The sequence below is a fragment of the Cricetulus griseus genome, chromosome 7 (genome assembly GCF_003668045.3).
Source record: "Cricetulus griseus strain 17A/GY chromosome 7, alternate assembly CriGri-PICRH-1.0, whole genome shotgun sequence".
NCBI classification, from domain to species: Eukaryota; Metazoa; Chordata; class Mammalia; order Rodentia; family Cricetidae; genus Cricetulus; species Cricetulus griseus.
Window position 1 is genome coordinate 91,096,701 of NC_048600.1, and position 19,199 is coordinate 91,115,899.

At 37.2% G+C, this 19,199-nt stretch overlaps 1 protein-coding gene across 1 annotated transcript in view; it reads left to right on the forward strand.

Annotated features, from left to right (window-relative positions):
• Window positions 1-19,173, forward strand: part of LOC100757378 (nuclear fragile X mental retardation-interacting protein 2) — a 32,775-nt gene extending 13,602 nt beyond the window's left edge. The window contains exons 3-4 of the mRNA XM_035447313.1: window positions 6,428-6,460; window positions 10,943-19,173. Of these exons, the coding sequence (XP_035303204.1) occupies window positions 6,428-6,460; window positions 10,943-10,995 (86 nt within the window). The 3' untranslated portion in view covers window positions 10,996-19,173. The remainder of the gene's footprint in view (window positions 1-6,427; window positions 6,461-10,942) is intronic.
• The last annotated feature ends 26 nt before the right edge of the window (window positions 19,174-19,199 follow it).

The window sequence follows — 19,199 nt, forward strand, 5'->3', positions numbered from 1 at the left end:
CACCAAACCCAGCTGCTTAACTCTGGTTTTTTTTGGAGGCAGGATCTCACTTTGTAGACCAGGCTGGCCTGAAGAACTCAAGAGATTCAACTTCTGCCTGCCTTTGCCTCCTGAGCCCTGGGATTAAAGGCATGTACCACCATGTCTGACCTCTTTTTTTGTTTAGTTTTTGAGATGTAGTGGTTGTCTCTATTAACTTTATGTGCTTTGGTGTCAGATCCCCAGGAACTGGAGTTACAGACAGTTGAGAGCTGCTATGTGGGTGCTGGGAATTGAACCCAGTTCCTCTGGAAGAACAGCCAAGCTTTCTTAACCACTGAGCCATTTCTCCAGCCCCTTGGATATTGCTTTTTGATATAAGATCTATTCTCCTGTTCCATGCCTACTTTTTTTATTTTGAACTTAACCATTGAATCTAGTTGGCTGTGTCAAATTCTATATTCTGCTGTTTCTTTTTCTTTTTTTTAAACATGCTTTGGTGTGATGTCAGATCCCCTGGAACTGGACTTAACAACAGTGGTGAACTGCCATGTGGGTGCTGGGAATTGAACCCAGGTTCTCTGGAAAAGCAGTGCCCATAGCTTGCTTAATAAACACAAAAGACCTAGGTTTAATCCCTAGTCTAGGAAAAAGACAAAAACAAAAACCAAAAAACAAGAACAGTGGAAAAGTGCCTAAATAGGGGCATTAATGGCCAGATTTTACTAAGGAAATATTAGCTAGCATTCACTGTATTTATAGAATATGATTAGTGCCACGATTGATGGTAAATGCCTGTAATCTCAGTATTTAGGAGGTGGAGGTAGGGGTTCAAAGTCATTTATGTAATAGCATAATAGGTGACATGACTCAAAACACCAGAGAGGATGGATAAAGAATGCTCTCCATCTAACAGCAACAAACACAGATAAGGCCCACTCAGATTTTGGCTTCTAAATAAATAGTACATTCACCATTAAAAGGAAAAACCCATGACTCCCTCAAGAAATGATTGAGAAGCAGGGAGTGTCTCATTCAGAAAAAGAAGCTACTGCTGAAAGAATGATGGTTACATGCTCATAATCACAGGATAGTGCTAAAGAGATGGCTTAGTTTAGAGCATGCAGTTTGAGGCACCAATCTCTGAGGTCTTGAAGACCTGCACTCAAGCACACACTCTCCAGACATACATAGAATTAAAAAAAAAAAAAATCTTAAGCCATAAGGGCCAGACTGTGGTGATACAGCACTGGAGGCAGAGGCAGGCCAGCCTGGTCTGCCTTCTGAGTTCTAGGACAGGTTCCAAAGCTACACAAAGAAACCTTCTGTCTTGAAAACCCAAAAAGAAAGAGGGGGGGGGGGACCAGCCACAGGGTGCTCAACTGGTTTTGTTACTGATAATTCCCAATTACTTTGTACTTATTTTAAGAGAACAGATGAATATCCTAGTATTTATAAAGATTGAAACACTTTTAAGTTGAACCCAGGTGTTAACTTTGTTGGTGTTAGCTGACTTACAGCTCTGTGTTCAACTAGATTAATAATGGCACTAGTTTGTAGGTAAATCTAGAGTTTACTTTTCTAGTAACTAAGTGGGAGGGAGATAAGAATATCCCAGGCAGAAAACCAGGTGTTGGTGGTACATGCTTTTAGTCCCAGCACTTAAGAGGCAGAGGTAATTGATCCCTGAGTTTGAAGCTATCCTGTTCTTCACAGTAAGTAAAACAAAACAAAAAGAGTAGTCCAGGGAGAGAAATACAAAGATCTTCAGTATTTTTCATTTGTTTGTTTAATTAATTATTATGGGGTTTCTCTCTGCCTCCAGAGTGCTGGGACTAAAGGCTTGGGCCACTACCGCCTGGCCTAGTATTTCATTTTTATAATCATGTGAATGATCAAACTTCAAATATAAATATATATATATATATATATACACACACACACACACAAATTTTGAAAATAGCTTTTTAGATTAGGGAGGGTATGTAAAGGAATTAATACTAACTTAATTCGGAATTTGGAATTTGGTTATAAGGAAAGAAGTTATGGTTGGTTCATAAAATTAACTTGAGGTTTGAGTCAGGAAGATTGTCTTAAGTTCAAAGCTAGTCTGAACTCTAGTAGTTCTGAATCATTTTGGGCTTTAGAGGTAAGTCTATGTACAATTAGTTGGGCGTTGGTGGCGCATGCCTTTAATCCCAGCACTCGGGAGGCAGAGGCAGGCGGGTCTCTGAGTTTGAGGCCAGCCTGGTCTCTAGAGTGAGTGCCAGGATAGGCTCCAAAGCTACACAGAGAAACCCTGTCTCAAAAAACCAAAAAAAAAAAAAAAAAAAAAAAGCAAAAACCTATGTACAATAAACAAACTGGCAGATTTCTTGTTCTAAGGCCAGCTTGGTTATAACAACGTAGAGGCCAATTAGGGTTACACAATTAAACCCTGCTTCAATGTTTAATTTTAAAAATAAATTTCATAATTTTTTGGCATAAAGGTGGTGTTTTGGAAGGTGGCTTTGACAAGCATGAGAAAATCCAAGTCTCAATAACCCATGTAACACCGGGGCAATAGAAGGGTCCTTGGAGCAGCCCAGCAAGCCTAAGTTTACCTGGTGATCCCTGTGGCAATGAGGAGACACTATCAAAGGAGGTGGACAGTGGTGCAGGTTTTCCCAAGATTTTCCTCTGGTCTACACGCACACAGGCATATGCACATGAACTTGTAGGTTTCTTTTGTCCTACCATGTAGCTCCCAAATAGACTACAGGGAGACTTATTAATAATGAAAGCTCAGGCAGATAGCTTATGGATGTTACTAACTAGCTCTTACAACTTTAGTCAAACCCACCCCCCCTTTTTTGGCGGCTGCTTAACTTTTTATTAAACCAATCGCTGATACATATCTTCACAATGTAAAGGAATATTCCACATTTAATGTTTTATTTTTGTTTGTTTGCATTTGAGGAAGGGTCTTACTAGTCATGGCTGTGGCTGTCGTGGAACTGCCTCTGTTTAATGAATTCTGGGATTATTTAAAAATGGACACATAAAATAGGCATCATTCACCTTAAGCAGAAGTCAAAAGAAACAGGATTACAGATTGTCTAAAATGAACTATAGTGCATACAGTACTGTAAAAATTTTGTAGCCATCTGTTGGGAGTCAGAATTTTGTAGGGCTTATGTATGGTTTTGGCTTAGTGGTAGAAAGCCAAGGCATTGTTTTCACTATCTAACACCGAAGGGAGTAGGGGATACACTCACTGAGTAATGGTGGGAATAGGATCCTCCACCTCTGACCTCATTACTCAAGAGTCAACTTTCTTCCACAATTTGTATTCCCAGGAAATCCAAATTTTTCTCCTTTGAATGATACTTAGGGTGTTCCCTGAATGCCTTTGACATCATATTTGTAGAAATCTTACTAACATAAGCCTCTAAATTTGACAAATTTTTTATATGGTACTTTGGCCTTAGACTTTAATTGGATTTCTTGTATTTGGAAATAGTACAGAAATGTGAGAAAAGATACAGTAAATTATCAACAGTGTAAGAAAACCGCCAATGACTTATCAGTTTAAAAAATTGGTTGTTTAATTTCTCATCTGCTTTATTAGCACAGTAATAATAGATTCACTGCAGTCCTGGTTTGAATGGTCACTTAAAAGGAATTCACAGAAAAAAAATGGAGGGGTGTGTGGAGTGTTTTGAGGCAGGGTTTTTCTGTGTAACTTTGGAACCTGTCCTGGAACTAGCTCTTGTAGGCTAGTCTAGTCTTGTGGTCTCAAACTCACAGAGGTCTGTCTGCTTGCCTCTGCCTCCCAACAGCTAGGACTAAAGGCGTGTACCACCAGCACCCTGCAAAAAACCTTTTTTTTTTTTTTTTTAAAGATTTTATTTGTTTATTATGTATACAACATTCTGCTTCCTTGTATATCTGCACACCAGAAGAGGGCACCAGATCTCACTACAGATGGTTGTCAGCCACCATGTGGTTGCTGGGAATTGAACTCAGGACCTCTGGAAGAGCAGTCGGTGCTCTTAACCTCTGAGCCATCTCTCCAGCCCGCAAAAAAGTCTTTTTATACAGGGTCTTACTGAGTACCCTTGGCTGAAGTGTATATTCAAAAAAAATGTTGTGTATGTGTAGGTGATCTAGACTTTTCTCAAATGGTATATACAAATCAGTTGTACTGAATTCATATTTTCTCCCTCAGTTCAACCATGAAAGCTTATCATTGGATGTATTAAAATAGGTCATGTTAAGATTCAGAGACCAGGGCTGGAGAGATGGCTCAGAGATTAAGAGCACTGACTGCTTAATGAGATATGGTGCCCTCTTCTGGTGTGCAGATATACATGGAAGCAGAATGTTGCATACATAATAAATAAATAAATAAAATCTTAAAAAAAAAAAAGATTCAGAGACCATGCCGGGAGTTGGTAGCTCACGCCTTTAATCCCAGCACTCGGGAGGCAGAGACAGGCAGATCTCTGTGAGTTCGAGGCCAGCCTGGTCTCCAGAAAGAGGATAGGCTCCAAAGCTACACAGAGAAACCCTGTCCCAAAACAAACAAAAAAGCCATTTCTTTTCTGATATTAGTAATAATATTGAAGTGAATATGATCTCCATCAGTACATAACAATTCTTTCACTGATAACTTCTCTGGTCAGATTATTAGAGTTCTCTTCCCTTGTTATTTCTCCAAGGAGAAGGAAATTTTTGTCATTATCTTTGGTATCAGTAAAGTTGACTCAGGTCATCTTTTTGGTGGTAGTGGTTGAAGACAGATTTTGCTGCATACTTAGGCTGGCCTCAGTTTATTAACCTTTGGTTTAAGCTATGCCTGGACATGTAGTTTGTAGCTTCTCTGGATAGATCTGCCCAGGGTCTTGAAGATCATAAACATACCACTAAATTCAGACAAGTATAATCTAACTTTTAAATATATTGTTAATAGCTGGTTGTGGTGATACATCTTTTATTCCATAACTCTGGAGGTTTATGGGCTGCATAGTGAATTCCAGGACATCAGGGCTACACAGAGAGACCCTGTCCCGCTATATGCATTCCTCCCAAAAATAAAGAACGTTGATTGTATCTTTGCTCTTATGAGGGGAATGTAGTATATAATTCTCAGCCTCAGCTGGGCGTTGGTGGCACACGCCTTTAATCCCAGGACTCTGGAGGCTGAGGCAGGTGGATCTCTGTGAATTCAAGACCAGCCTGGTATACAAGAGCTAGTTCCAGACCAGCCTCCAAAGCCATAGATAAAACCTGTCTCGAAAAAACAAACAAAAAAAATCTCAGCATATTTATTTGTAATAAATTGTAGTTTCTTCTAGTTCAGGGGAGTGATTTTTGTGCCCTACTGTGTCCTACATAAACCGACAATGCTTAATGCATAATAAAACTAGTTAGAAGATGTAATTCAATAGTGTAAAAGAACCTTTTTTTTTTTAAATGGCCACGAAAAAGGTGGTATCTTATTTTTTGTGATAGTTCATTCCTTTTTCTGAATAGTTTGGTTATGTGTCTGTTTTCGGGACTAATTCTTAGGGTTTTATATTATAAGTTCACTGCCTTCTTTATCCCTGTGGCTTAGGACACGTACATGCCCTTGTAAGATGTCGAACAAAGTAAACATAAAACAAGTTTGAAAGAAATTGGAGCCAATAATCATTTATTAATAAATGGCATGTGGATTGGTATTTTGGCCTGTGGACTTGGGTATTGTTTAGGGATCAGAACCGCCTTCCTAGATGTTTAAACTAATCAAGTTTAATAAAACTGAACGTTCTGTTCAGGAAACCTGAGCACTCCAGTGAGGAAGAATAGGCTGTCCAGTAAGTACTTGGGTCATAACGGTGAGGTGAGAAATAACATTTAATATATGCAGATTTTTGCTATTTGTAAGCACAGAATATTGTTAATTTCACATAATAATGGCTTTTATTGTTTTGTGGGTGAGGGTGTTTATTTATTTATTTGGATTTTTGGGACAAGGTTTCTCTGTAGCTTTGAAGCCTGGCACTCTGTAGACGAGGTTGGTCTTGAACTCACAGAGATCCGCCTGCCTCTGCCTTGTTTGTATACATGTGTGTTTTAGTGGTGTGTGGTGGTCAAAGAACAACCTTCTACCACATAGGTCTCAGGGATTGAATTTGAGTCATTAGGCTGGGCAGGAAGCTAGCCAGCCAGTCCAAAAAACTGATTATTCATGTTCAGTATGTACATTATCTAGATGATGCTTAAAACTTATTCAAAAATTTGGGGTGCTTTGTGCTGCATAGAGCTGTATTGTCAGTCAGCTCTACCTTTATTTATCCCACAGTAATAAGTCTTGGTTTTTCAGATGTACGTGATAAAAGCACAGCGTTATTTTAAGGGATAGAAGTAGAGCATTCATTGAAGCTTGATGTGTAAAAAAATTTTTTTTTTCTCTTTCTTACAGAAATGGAATCTATATGGAATTTGCAGAAGCAAGGTAAGAATGGTTATTTGAAATTTCAATACTGATCAAAAATCATGATATTTGCTTTAGTGAAAATAATTGGAATCATGGCCTACCAAATGAACAGCCTCTGGATTTTGTATTGACTTAACTAATTGTAGTCAAAAGTCAGTAGTTGCCATACCAAGACTGCTAAGACATTGTGACTCACCTGTAATGCCAGGTCTTTGAATGAGGCTTTTAACTTCAAGGCTAATCTGTGCTACAGTATAAGACCCTGTTTGTAGTAGGGAAAATGGAAATGCTGTATTTGTTGCAACTTCTAAGAGGCTAAGAGGTCCCCCGTCCCCCCCCCAGACAGGGTTTCTTTATGTGGCCCTGGCTGCTTCTGTCTTCTGAGTGCTAGGATTAAAGGTGTTCACCACCATGCCCAGCAGAGGCTAAAATTTTTTACTCAATGTTAGAGCTCGTGATTAATATATAAAGCCTTGGGTATGACCTTCCTGGTGCCTTCCTGCCTCTTCCAAATATAAATGAGGAAACTAACATAAATGTTTTTATCTTTGGCCAGTGTGCCTGTGTTTGTATGGTAGACAAAGGAATGAGCCCAAGAATTGAAATTCATAATTTATTAACATTTTCAATGTTAGAGAAACATCTAGATTGTGTTCTGGAATGGTGTTTGGAAATATAAACAGTAGCAGTTTCTCTTTTATTCTCTTCCTGTAATCAATATTTGACAAGGAGGAAAAGGGACTGTGTGTGCAATCCACATGTTATCTTTGGGAATTTAGAATTTTCTGGCAAAGTGATCACTGATGTTAGATTAGGATATTTAGAATCCTGTAATAGGCTGGAGAGATTGCTCAGTGGTTAGGAGCACTGGCTGCTCTTTCTGAGGTGCTGAGTTCAATTCCCAGCAATAACATGGTGGCTCACAACGCTCTGTTGTGTGTCTGATGCCCTCTTCTGGCATAAAGTTAGTAGAGCATTCATCCATAAATAAATCTTTAAAAAAAGAAAAAAATTCTGTAGTAGAATTGTGTATCATTTATTTTGCTAGTTAATATAAGTGAAAATCGGTAACTCTGAAATCCCTAAGTGTGCTATCTGATGAATGGCCTTAGATTCTCTTTGACTCTACATGTAATGAAGTTTCAGCTCATAGAGAGCCAGGGAGTGCCAGAAATTCTTGGTTTCTAACATTGTTCTTTCTCTCTCTCCCTTGTTTTCTTTTTGATATCATATTATAATTACATCATTTCCCTCCATTCCTCCCTCCAAACCTTCCCTTATTCATCTCCTTGATTGCTTTTGAATTTGTGATCTTTTTGTATTATTTGTTTTTGTGCATACGTGTGTGTATATACATATTCCTAAATACATAAATAACAACCTGGTTGGTTTGTATAATATTACTTGTATGTTTTGGGGACTGAATATTTGGTATTGGGTAATCAGTTGGTGTGCTCTCCCCTGGGGAATACTGTTTTTCAATGCTCAAGTGCTTTTTAGTTGTCTGTAGTTATTGGTGTAGGGTTGAGGTTCCTGGGGAAAGTTCCTGGGCTTTCCTTGTTCACTTTAGTCTGTCTTGTCCTTGTTCAGCTCTTGTTTAGGCAGTCATTCATGTTGGTTAGCTTCTGACTACTAGGTAACAGTCTCAACAGCAAATTCCCTGATGCTCTGACTTGTAATAATCTTCATCTTCTGCAATGTTGCCTAACCTTAGGTGCAGTAGTTATTTTGTAGATGCATCCATTGGGATTGAGCTCCACAACCCTGTACTTTTCTTTCTTTCTTTCTTTCTTTCTTTCTTTCTTTCTTTCTTTCTTTCTTTCTTTCTTTCTTTTTAAATTTATTTATTATGTATACAGTCTTCTGTCTGCATGCCAGCAGAGGGCACCAGATCTCATTCAAAGTGGTTATGAGACACCTTGTGGTTGCTGGGAACTGAACTCAGGACCTCCAGAAGAGCAGTCAGTGCTCTTAACCGCTGAGCCATCTCTCCAGCCCCAACACAATCCTGTACTTTTGTTGGTTGTGATTTTCTTTAATGCTCCATCTGTTGCAAAGAGAAGTCTCCTTGATGTGGGGTGAGGAGTACACTTACCTGTCAGTATAAGAACAAATATTATTTACAGTGTATGTGTAGTTTAGATTTATAGTGGATTAGTAAATTGGTAGCTGTAGGTTCTCATCCAAGATCCATGATTTTACTAGTCATAGATATTTGACTAGGTTTCTAGTACTGGGAATGATTTCCCTCTTACTGAGTGGATCTCAAATCTCATCAGACACTTGATGTTTACAGCCAAGGTAACACATGCCACTACTGCATCCTTAGGGTTATCATGCCCTTGCTGGTTGTTGAGGTTTGTAGGCATCATTGCTGCTCTCCCTTGTTTCTTACACCTGCCAAGGATCAAGTCTTATTTTAACATAGTTATTGTCTAATGATAATTAGCCCTCCCCCAAAAAAATTGCCTTCCTGCAATTTAATCCCACCATTGAGAGGCAGAGCGCTGAGAGTTCAAGGCCAGCCTGGTATATCAAGTGAAATCAAGACAGCCAGAGCTGTTACACTGAAACCTGGAATAGAACAATTTAACTGGTGTGGGGGGTTGCTTTTCTTGCACATTTCAGATTAAACACAAATTGGGGGGTAGAAAATAATCTCCTTGATATAGACTCACCTAATTTATTATAAAATGACTATTGGCTATAGAAATATCGTCTTCATGCTAGGTTGCCTTTGGTGTTAAAGAAAGGATATTTATTATTTTGATATTATCTCCTTGTTAAGCTAGATGGGGGGGGCATTTGGTTGCTCTGTGTATGCCTGGTTGTCCTCAATCTCAGAGGCGTGTGCCACCACTGTCTGGTTTAAGCTAGGTCAGTTCTTTGGGTGGGGGATGATTCAAGACAGGGTCTCTCCGCACCCTTGGCTGTCCTGGAGTTCTATAGACCAGGTTGGACTCATAGAGATCTGCCTGGCTCTGCCTCCCGAGTGCTAGAATTAAAGGCATCTGCCACTATCGCCCTCTGATCAGTTAATTCTTATGCCAAGAAAAACTAAAGTATTTTTCAGGCCTCTGCTTTTCTATTAAATAACTAATTAAAGGTTTGCATGCCCTATTTGGGAGAGAGGTTGGGACTGAACCCAGGACCTCTAGCATGCTAGGAAAGTTCTTTGCTACTGATCTCTGTATCCCTAATTCCTAGTTTTCCTGTTTACTAAAGCATGCTAACTTTTTAAGTTAATAGCAGTGCATTTGCAGGCTGAAGCAAAAGGATCATGGATTCTTGGCCAACCTGAACTCAATTGGAGGAATCCCAACAGTTCTTTGAAATAGTGTAAAACAAAAATATTGTCTCTACTGAGTATGGGTAGTATCCCTTACCTTTGATCCCAGCAGAGTGGGGTCAATCTCTTGATCAAGGCCAGCCAGGCAACGATAATAAATAACAACAACAAAAAATAGATGGTTCAGCAGGTGCCTGCTACCAAACCTGACAATGTGAGTTTAACCCAGAACCCATATAATTAAAGGTGGACAGGTATGAACATAACAAACGTTTAAGTACATAAATATAAAACAAAATCTTAATTATCTCTATGTAAGGGAATGCAAAATTTAGACAAAAATTTAAAAAAAAATTAGCCACTGAGCAGTGGTGGTTCACACCTTAAATCCCAGAGGAGGAGGTAGTCGGGTCTTTGTGAGTTAAAGACCAGCCTGGTCTACAGAGCGAGTTCCAGGACAGGCTCCAAAGCTACACAGAGAAACCCTGTCTCAAACAAACAAAAAAAAAATAATAATTTTTTTTCCAGGCATGTTTTGTCAATTTCATCTTCTCTAAGGTTGAAGAGGGGGATCATATTGTAGGAAATGAGTTAAGTAATTTATTAGAATTAAGCTGTTGTGTTATAGTGGATTAACATAAAATTTGCTAGGTTTTACTTGAGCCATTCCTTGCTGGACATCTTATTCTGGCTAAAATAAATTTAGAGTTTAGGCTGGGGCGTGATGGCACTTGCAGCAGCCCTAGATGGGATGAGACCTTGTCTTAAAAGCAAACAAAAAATATTTTCTTTGCTAAAAAGAACAAAATAAGCCCAAGAATTACTACTGCCATTAAACTATTTGACTTAAACTTCATCCTCCTTGCTTTCACATTTTCTACTTTTATAGTCATTTGAATCATAAACTAACTTAACTACTGTTAGTCTCTAGGAGATGAAGCCCTTACTGGTTGGTAGAGGACAGTGTTACTGGAAATTTATTTGTTGGGAGTGCTGAACAGGTTCAATTTTGAATTGAGAAACTAGGCCACACTTGGTATAAAACCAAAAAGTGGCCTTTGAAAATTTTAATTTAAAAAAAGAGAAAAAAATTAATGTAGTCAGATGTGTAGCAGTTTAAGTGGTGATTGCCTGGGATTTATTTCTGTGTTAATTCTTGGGTTTTATTTTGATTTTAATTAATTCACTTCTTTTTTTCTTTTTGCTTCTAGATCCCAAAAGGATAATCACTTACAATGAAGCCATGGATAGTCCAGATCAATGAAGGACCAGACTGCCTATTTGTAACCTTTCTGCAGCATTAGAGCCACCGTTCATGGGGGACACAAGGCTTTTATGCTCCTAGATCTTCAACGCAGCAGAGGAACCATAAGTAGAATCACAGGATAATATATACAAATATATATATATACATATATATATATATATATATATATAGTTATTTAAAAAAAAAGGCAACTGAAAGTAATTAGACTTCTTAAGGAATCAAATTTATTTCAAGAGACTACACATGGTTATTTAATCTCCGGTACCGAATAGTCTTTTTCTTTTATTTTGTTAGTTTTTGTTTTTAAGTGTGAATGCAAATGATTAATGAATACAGACTTAACAAGCGTGGTTCTAAAGTTCCTGCTGTCATCGATTTGGGCAACAAATGACCCACTGGAAAGGCAAATCCACTTACTAGGTATCTGTATCTTGTTCTGTGACTAAAGTGATACACTAATCACGGGGAACCCAGAATGATGCAACATTTTCCCCTACTCCGCCCTTGATCTTTTGGTTTTATTTTGAGCCCTGCGAGAATGCTGGATAAATGCCTTGAAGTTTGCAGGGATGTTTTTTGTTTGTTTTTTTGTTTTTGTTTTTGTTTTTTTAATCTGATGATTTGCATGTCTTGCCAGGAGTTGTGCAACCTCTGTGGGGTGTTGGGGAAATAGTTCCTTCCTTTCCTTTTATTTTTTGTGGGGTGGGGATGGGGGGAGGGCATTGAAGTTCTACAATCCTGGAATAGTTTGTGGGTACATAGTTAACTTACTTTGGTTAAATGTTTGACTTTTAACAGCTGACGAATCCAATAGTGTCATTTAAAGAAAAGTTGCAGAACAAGTAATTGGCTGATAATTATCCATTGTAATTGTGTAACTGGGAGCAAAAATATATTCTGCTTTTCGCTGTAGGTGCTCAGACTTGCTCTCTGTCACTAACACTAAGTGTGTACTCATTTTTATCATCAAACATCCAAGAGAAACTTATGTATCTTTCTGTAAATTTTTATAATTTCAGTTTCTCATCAAAGTCTAAAAAGGAAAAAAAGTTCATGGAAAAAATGTCTTTTAGCCAGTGAGGAGGTAATAAACACTGCTTGTAAAAGGTGTGTTTTCATGCAAATTCTACTTCTGAGCTTACTAGCTTCTAATTATATCTTAATATATTTTATTATTAGAGCAAGATGGGTTTTTTTTTTTGTTTTTTTTTTTTTGTTTGTTTTTAAAGGAAAATAATGTGAAATTCTGGAAATTTTGTTTTGGGCAGAAAAGAGCATTAGCCCTGTCTTATCATCATCACATTACCATCCTGTTGTGTTAGCTTGTGTATAGCTTGTGTATTGCGGGCGTGTGTGTGTGTGTGTGTGTGTGTGTGTGTGTGTGTGTGTGTGTGTGTGTGTGTGTGAGAGAGAGAGAGAGAAAGAGAGAGAGAGAGAGAGAGAGAGAATATGAGTGTGAGAATGTGTGTGTTGAGAGAGTGTGTGCAAGAGTGTGTGTAGAAACTAAGGGTCCAATTTAAGACTGGGTGATGTTAGTGGCATAACAAGTTCTCTGGCCTGATGCATCACATCACACACATACATACAGAGAAATATTAGTGTATCCATGTATGTCAAATACAAGTTAAAAATAGCAGGGCATTGATAGAGTTGCAGTCTTCTAACAAAGGCAGACTGGATCCCCTGGACACGTTTGGGGAGAAAGTACTTTTTACTCCTATTTGTTTTGTAAGAAATGTCCAGTTTTGAGCGATTGTAGTATGGATGGATTTTCTGGTTTTGTTAATTATTTCAGGTTTTTAACAAATAGTTCACGAAAGAAGCTATTTGATTTACTGAAGAGGAAAATACTTTTTAGTCTGGATTTCTGCCCTGATTAGATTTTTTAAAAAGTATAAGCATGGATTGCCAATTCCACTTGATGTAAACAAAACTTTTTATACATAATATATATAATAACTTATTGTATCAGTCCAGGTTCAGAAACTTGTGGTAGGCCAGTTTCAGATAGTTTCATTTCACCTGTAAACTGTATCACTTTTACTGATATTGTAATTTTCAAATGTATAATATGTTTACAGATGTGCCCTGAATTTAGTGCTTTGTTCTTTTTTTGTTTTTGTTTTTTCTTTTTTCTTTTTTCTTTTTTGTTGAGTCTCCGCTTGCTTGCCAAAAGCCAGGATGCTTCAGGCCCGTGTACAATTCAAAGTGAGGCATCCTTGAGCTTTAAAGCATGGAACAAACTGGAAAATGCAACACGCCACATACTGAACTGAAAAAAGTCTGTGTTTTGTGTGTTTTTTTTTTTTTAATAAAAATTTTCAAAAAGTTTAAAAAAAAGGGTTGACGAAAGAAAAAGGAGGCTCCAGTTTGTTTTATAGGTTTTAAAGTTCTGCTGTATGTTTAATTGCCTGTGTAACCACTTGTCGCCTTATGGCCAAATCCTTCACCCCAGTCTTTTTTTAAATGTCCATTTTGCTTGCCTGGAATTTTAAAGTTCTTCTGTTGCACAAATCACAAAAAAACTCCCTTGGTTTGTGGCATACAAGGTTGAACATAATCAAAATGGAAAGAAAAATCCAGTTTCCTGTATTGGGCTTTTAAACTTAGAAGTAATACTTAGTACCTTTAAAAGCCTTCACTTTCATAATTCCTTTTCCGTATCATTCACGCCTCTGTTCAGAGAAGCTAAAGAGAATGTACCCCTTCTCTGTTTGTCCAAAGGTTGAGAATCTCACTTCTAAATGAAACAATGCAACATTTTACTTTGTCTTCTCCACTGAAGTTTTCTTGATTGATATAGTTATGAGGTATATATAGTATTTAGAAATGTCTCAACTTTCTGGGATCCCTTGTGGCCCATCATATTAACTGTCAGTATTTTTTTGGACATTGGGTTAATGGACTTAATTGCCTCAGTACAAGCAGGACTTTGGGACAGATCTCCTTTGTGCTGTTTGATACTTGTCTCAATCTTTCTCCTTAGGTCCTCACACAATTCCTTACAGAGCACTTATTAAAAAAAGTCTTACGAGTTCATCTGTTTTCTGATTATTTTTGTGTAAGCTTCTAAAGAAACATCAGCTGTGATTAATTTAGCACATTTAAATAACAGTATGTTGTTGGTATAAAGAATTTTCCTTCAACTCAGAGTATTAGTACTGTAGCATAAACCAAATACAGTCTAGAGGGGATTTTTAACATCCCTCCATTTAAATGACTGAAAAAAGATGTGTGTGTATGTATGTATGTTGGGGGTGCTTGTGTGTGAGGGAAAGATGAAGATACTAAGAATTAGTAAATGAATGTGTAAGACATTATATTAGTATTCAGAGAATGAAACTTGTATTTATTTTGTGCCATTTGTTTTCATTACACGGAATAAAGTCGGGTGGTTTAAATCCTTAAAGGGTAGTACTAGAAAAAATGGCACTAAGGATGAAATCATGACCTATTTTTTTAATAGCTAAGAAATAATTATGGGTGATGATTTCTTTTCGGTTTGTCTTGATTGTAGGTTTTGCGTCACATACCACTCACTTTTGTGTAAAATGTCTTGAATAATCTCCCTTCCCCACAAAAGACAGGGTGTATTTATCTTTTCTCTATTCACCCCCCACTTCAACAACCTGAAGCTATTTGCATAGTGTTTCCTCTAACTTTAGTAATGAACCTTCACATCAATAAAGTGTGTTTATGGTGTCTGTAGTAGCCTGCCCTTCTCTAATTTCTAGGAGGGGATAGCAGATATCTAGAGACTTGTCAGTGATAACTCTTTACTGTCCTCCATTTACTTTCCTAGTTACTCAGAATCTGCAAAAATTTCATAAAGGAAAAAAAAAAAGTGCTGTGATTTTTTTTCAGATGATAGTTTTTAGAGGAAAATACGGTAAACCTCATTATGTAGTAGTTTATTCACAAAATAGGACACAGTAGCAGCAGTTTCACACTTGTTAGACTTGTTGCCAGCCCTCACCAAAACCTTTTTTGTTTGTTTTGTTTGTTTTTTTCATTGTAAACTTTAAGGTCAGAAAAAGGGTCTGTAATGTGAACTTCTATCAGATTGCCATAGGCAAGAAGTTTAAGACTTGGCTCAGTTTCAAAGCCTGTCCAAAGGGGTATGTGAGGGTGTGTCTCAAGTCACTTCATGCTCAGATTGCTAAGGGTTTGATACCACTGGACCATATCTTCAAATAACACAGTTTGTCTTAATGTTAACCAGCTGAAGAACTAGTTCAGTGTAGTGGGTCAAATAAATGTAATGAACAATAGCCTGTTGATGTTAAGTGGATTTTGATAGGTCTGTCTATTTGGAAGGGTGGGATTTATCTTCCCCGTCTCCCCTGTAGTTTGGAAAAGGGGGCAAAGGACAAGAGTAGAAGCATGAATAGCTGCTTAAAGATGGCCCGAAGTACTCAGGCTGAGAGTTCTAAAAATCAATGCTTAGAAACACTTAGAAGTGAGAAGGAAACATTCAGTTTTGTTTTGTTTTTGTAAAGAATGCTAAATCAACTCCTTGAGTCCTGATTTACTGAGTTTAAGGAAGAAAGGTCTTAAAGCAATTATAGGATGCCAGCCAGTAGTGTGAGTTTCAAGCTTTCTGTCATAAAACACCCAACAAAGCATCAGTAGCTTATTTCTTGTGTATTACAGTGACTAGCAAATAGTTAGGAACTGGAAACTAACAGACACCTGAGCTGTAGTGGGATTGCTGGCTCAGACATTTCCTATTGTTCTGTCCAGAGTTCTGAAAGCCACTTTATAACATTGTGGTGTCTGTTTTTTTAACAGCCTTATTATAAAAGCTACAAATGTTCCCCCCCTAGTTCACTTTTGCTTTCGCTATATATCATTTGTAATCTACAGACCAAACCAACTTAGATCAACATTACAATAGCTTTCCATATATACCCCTTTTCCCTCAGGTGCTAAACAAAGGCTCCAAAATGGATACTGCTTTAGTGTCATCTATTCTTAAAATGCACATTTCTTTTGCTAATTGTAAAGATTGGTGTTAACAATGTGGTTTTAATATGTAAATATGAACGAATTATCTTAAGTTAGTTCTATTTGTCTATTAAGTCTTTGCATTTATCTTTTGTAGATAATTTTTCACAATCTTGAATACATTTCATTAGGTATTGCATCTTTAGAATTAAAACAACTGTTTTGTCTTAGATTACGCCTGCTGCTGCTGCTATGGGAAACTGAAAATCAAGAATGTGATGCACTTTTTAACATTACTATATACCATAGGTTGCTTTAATTTCTTCTCTGTAGCACAGCCACTAACAAAAGTGAACAGAGTTTATAAATCTCTTCAGGAGTGAGTCAGTAGTCTGTAATTTGTGTTCACCTATGAAGAGGACAGTAACTTAGGAAATAAACTTTTGGTTAATATTAATCTTTTTGGCCTTAAAGTGTCTTCTACTACTGAAAATAGTTTAAATATTAGCTTTGTTTCTCTGCTTCAAAAAGAATTGGGGAAGAACTAAAGGAAGTTTTTTGTTGTTGTTTTTTTGTCAGTAAGCTGGCTGTTTTTTGTTTTTGTTTTTAATTTGTATCAAAATTTATGCTGCCCTGAACCACTCATATTTAGTTTAACAAAGCTCCCAACTATTCTGTTCTCTAGTATATATTTTAACTAACAAAAGTAAACAAAGTATAATAAGAATGCTACTTGACAAAGGAAAAATTTTCTCAAGCACATACAACATGAAGGAGAAAAATCCCAAAAACTATGTAGGGGAGGGACACCAAATGAGGTGGGGGAATATGAGAAAGATGTGTGGTCCAAAGCTATCTGGTTATATTTTGGTGTTGCCAATATTACAGAGCCAAACTTTTAATTTGCTTACTTAATATATTTGTTGGCCAGAGATCTATTTTTATATCAGTGTGCCTTGCATGTATATTAACTTTTGGAAAGGCCATGTAGTAATGCCTGAGATGCTGATGGTCCTTACCACCTCACTGATTTTTATGCAGTTGAAATGCTCATTCTATTGCCCAACTGGTGCTCTCTGTTTAAAGTCATAGATTTTGTCAAACTGGAACTCTTTATAAACTGGGGGGAGTGACTTTTTCACTAGTTCTCCCCCCCCCTTTTTTTTTTTTAGTCTGTTAGTGGCTGGTCTGTAGTGGGAAATAGTAAAAAGGATTCTTCCTCACTACCTACCCCAACCCCAACCCCTTCAGGTAATGTGATGACACCATTTCTTTGTGCGCTTTGAAAAGTTTCAGCTTGCTGTCTCCTTTAGTGTTATGGAAGGTGTTATTAAAAGCATTGTTTGCAAAACACAGCAAGATGATGGGAGTGAGTCCACGTTTATTGGGGATTCTTTGTGAGCTTTTCCCCAAATCATTGGCTCTTTCCAACAAAATTTTTATTGTTAAAGCACCTTGCTTAGAAATTCTCAAATATTCATGTCTGCAACAATTGTCTCAATAATTAAAATGTGCAATTCTTGTCATTAAAAAACAAACAAACAAAAATACAAAACAGATCTGAACTCTCCCTAATGTGACTTGTTAGTTTCTGTATTTCCTGCCAGTGTAAATGTGAAAAGCTTTGCTTGCATTACGTTTTAGAAATGCATTTTGCACACTCAGTTTTGCCGAAGCTCCGTGAAAAGGTTAGATCTAAGTAGATGAATAAAGCTATGCACATGTTTTGAAAGTTTAATTTGTGTGTCATTACCAAAAGTAATCTGTCATTATTTTGCTGTTCTTAGCTTTACCACCCTTTGAAACATGGTTCAAAGTTACAATTTTGGGCTAACTCATCAGTGGAAGTGGAAGCAAAAGGAAGGAAAACTGGCACCCAGTTGAAATGAGAGCTTGACTTGTATCTTTTAAAGGGCTTTTGTTGAAACAGGGCAGTTGTATCACATTGGATCCAATGCTCTTCTCGGTGAAATTTTGAATATGATAAAGATGGAAACTCATTCAAGATGAAATGAAGGAAAGACCTTTGCCATATGAAGCTCTGTGACAATGTTATATCTTAAAGCTAGTATAACCTTTTTTGTTTTGTTTTTCCTTCATTGCTCTATCATGAATTTGATTGACTGGATGGTTCAATACCAGAACCATTCAGTTGTTTAACGTTCAGAACACAGGTTGTGTCTTTAAAACCCAAGCTGATCAGCACAAGTTCAGAAGTTGGGCAAATTGGGTTCATTCGCTGTAGTTGCATGTACTACATAGCTTCACTTAACATGAAGTGTGCACTTAATAAGGTTGTATAGATAGATGTGCTGGCCAGATTTTGTCATTCATCTTTTAACAGATAACTTCTGTAATTTCCTTAGGACATTTGTAGGAGAGTTGGGTAGAAAATACTAACAATGGTGTTTTTCCCAGGCTCATTTTTATAGCTTTGTCTATGTAAGAGAGGATTCACTTCTCTTTCATATTGGTGTGTGTAGTTGACTTTGAAAAGACAGCAAAAATCCTATTCATAGTGAAAGTTAATAACTAAATAATAAAATATTCAAAATGTGGTCTATAATATCTTATAAACACAGGTAGTAGCAACAGCATGGATGGATGGCTTTGAGTACTCTTTTGCATCTGTCAGTTGGTTTACGTCCAGAATTAGAACATATTGATAGCTAGGTTTTATGGTGCACACCTGTAATCCTGGCAACCAGGAGGCTGAAGCAGTAGGATTGTGAGTTCAAAGTCAGACTGGCCTGCATAGCAACAACATAGCAAATTATTGGAGAAGTAATCTCTGTATTGTGTACACAGACATTTACTTAGGAGCTGGGTTGCCTTTTTAATTTTGGGGATGAATAATTAGTGAATTACAATTATGGTAGATGTTGGCCCTTCTCTCTGAAAAAAATTTTCAGTATTTGTTTTGCCCAGTTAAAAAAAATAATTAAAGTAGATATTTTCTAGATAGAACCGTGACCAGAAATTTAACCATTTTGCTAAATAACATTGCTTAGGTACTTACTAAAGCCGTTGCTGATGTTATGGATTCCAAGGAAGTATCAGTTACATGATGGTCTTCCTATCAATGTCTTAGTGTTCAGTGTTCTAAAAATACAAAATTACCCCCTACAATCATACTCAGATTTACTTATTTTATCAGAAAAACTTGAGAGATTTGTAGATCAAATAAGACAATAAGTGTACATTGTTGAATAAAAAAGTTCAAGTTTTTGAGGTGTTTGTGCAGTTTGTTTTTG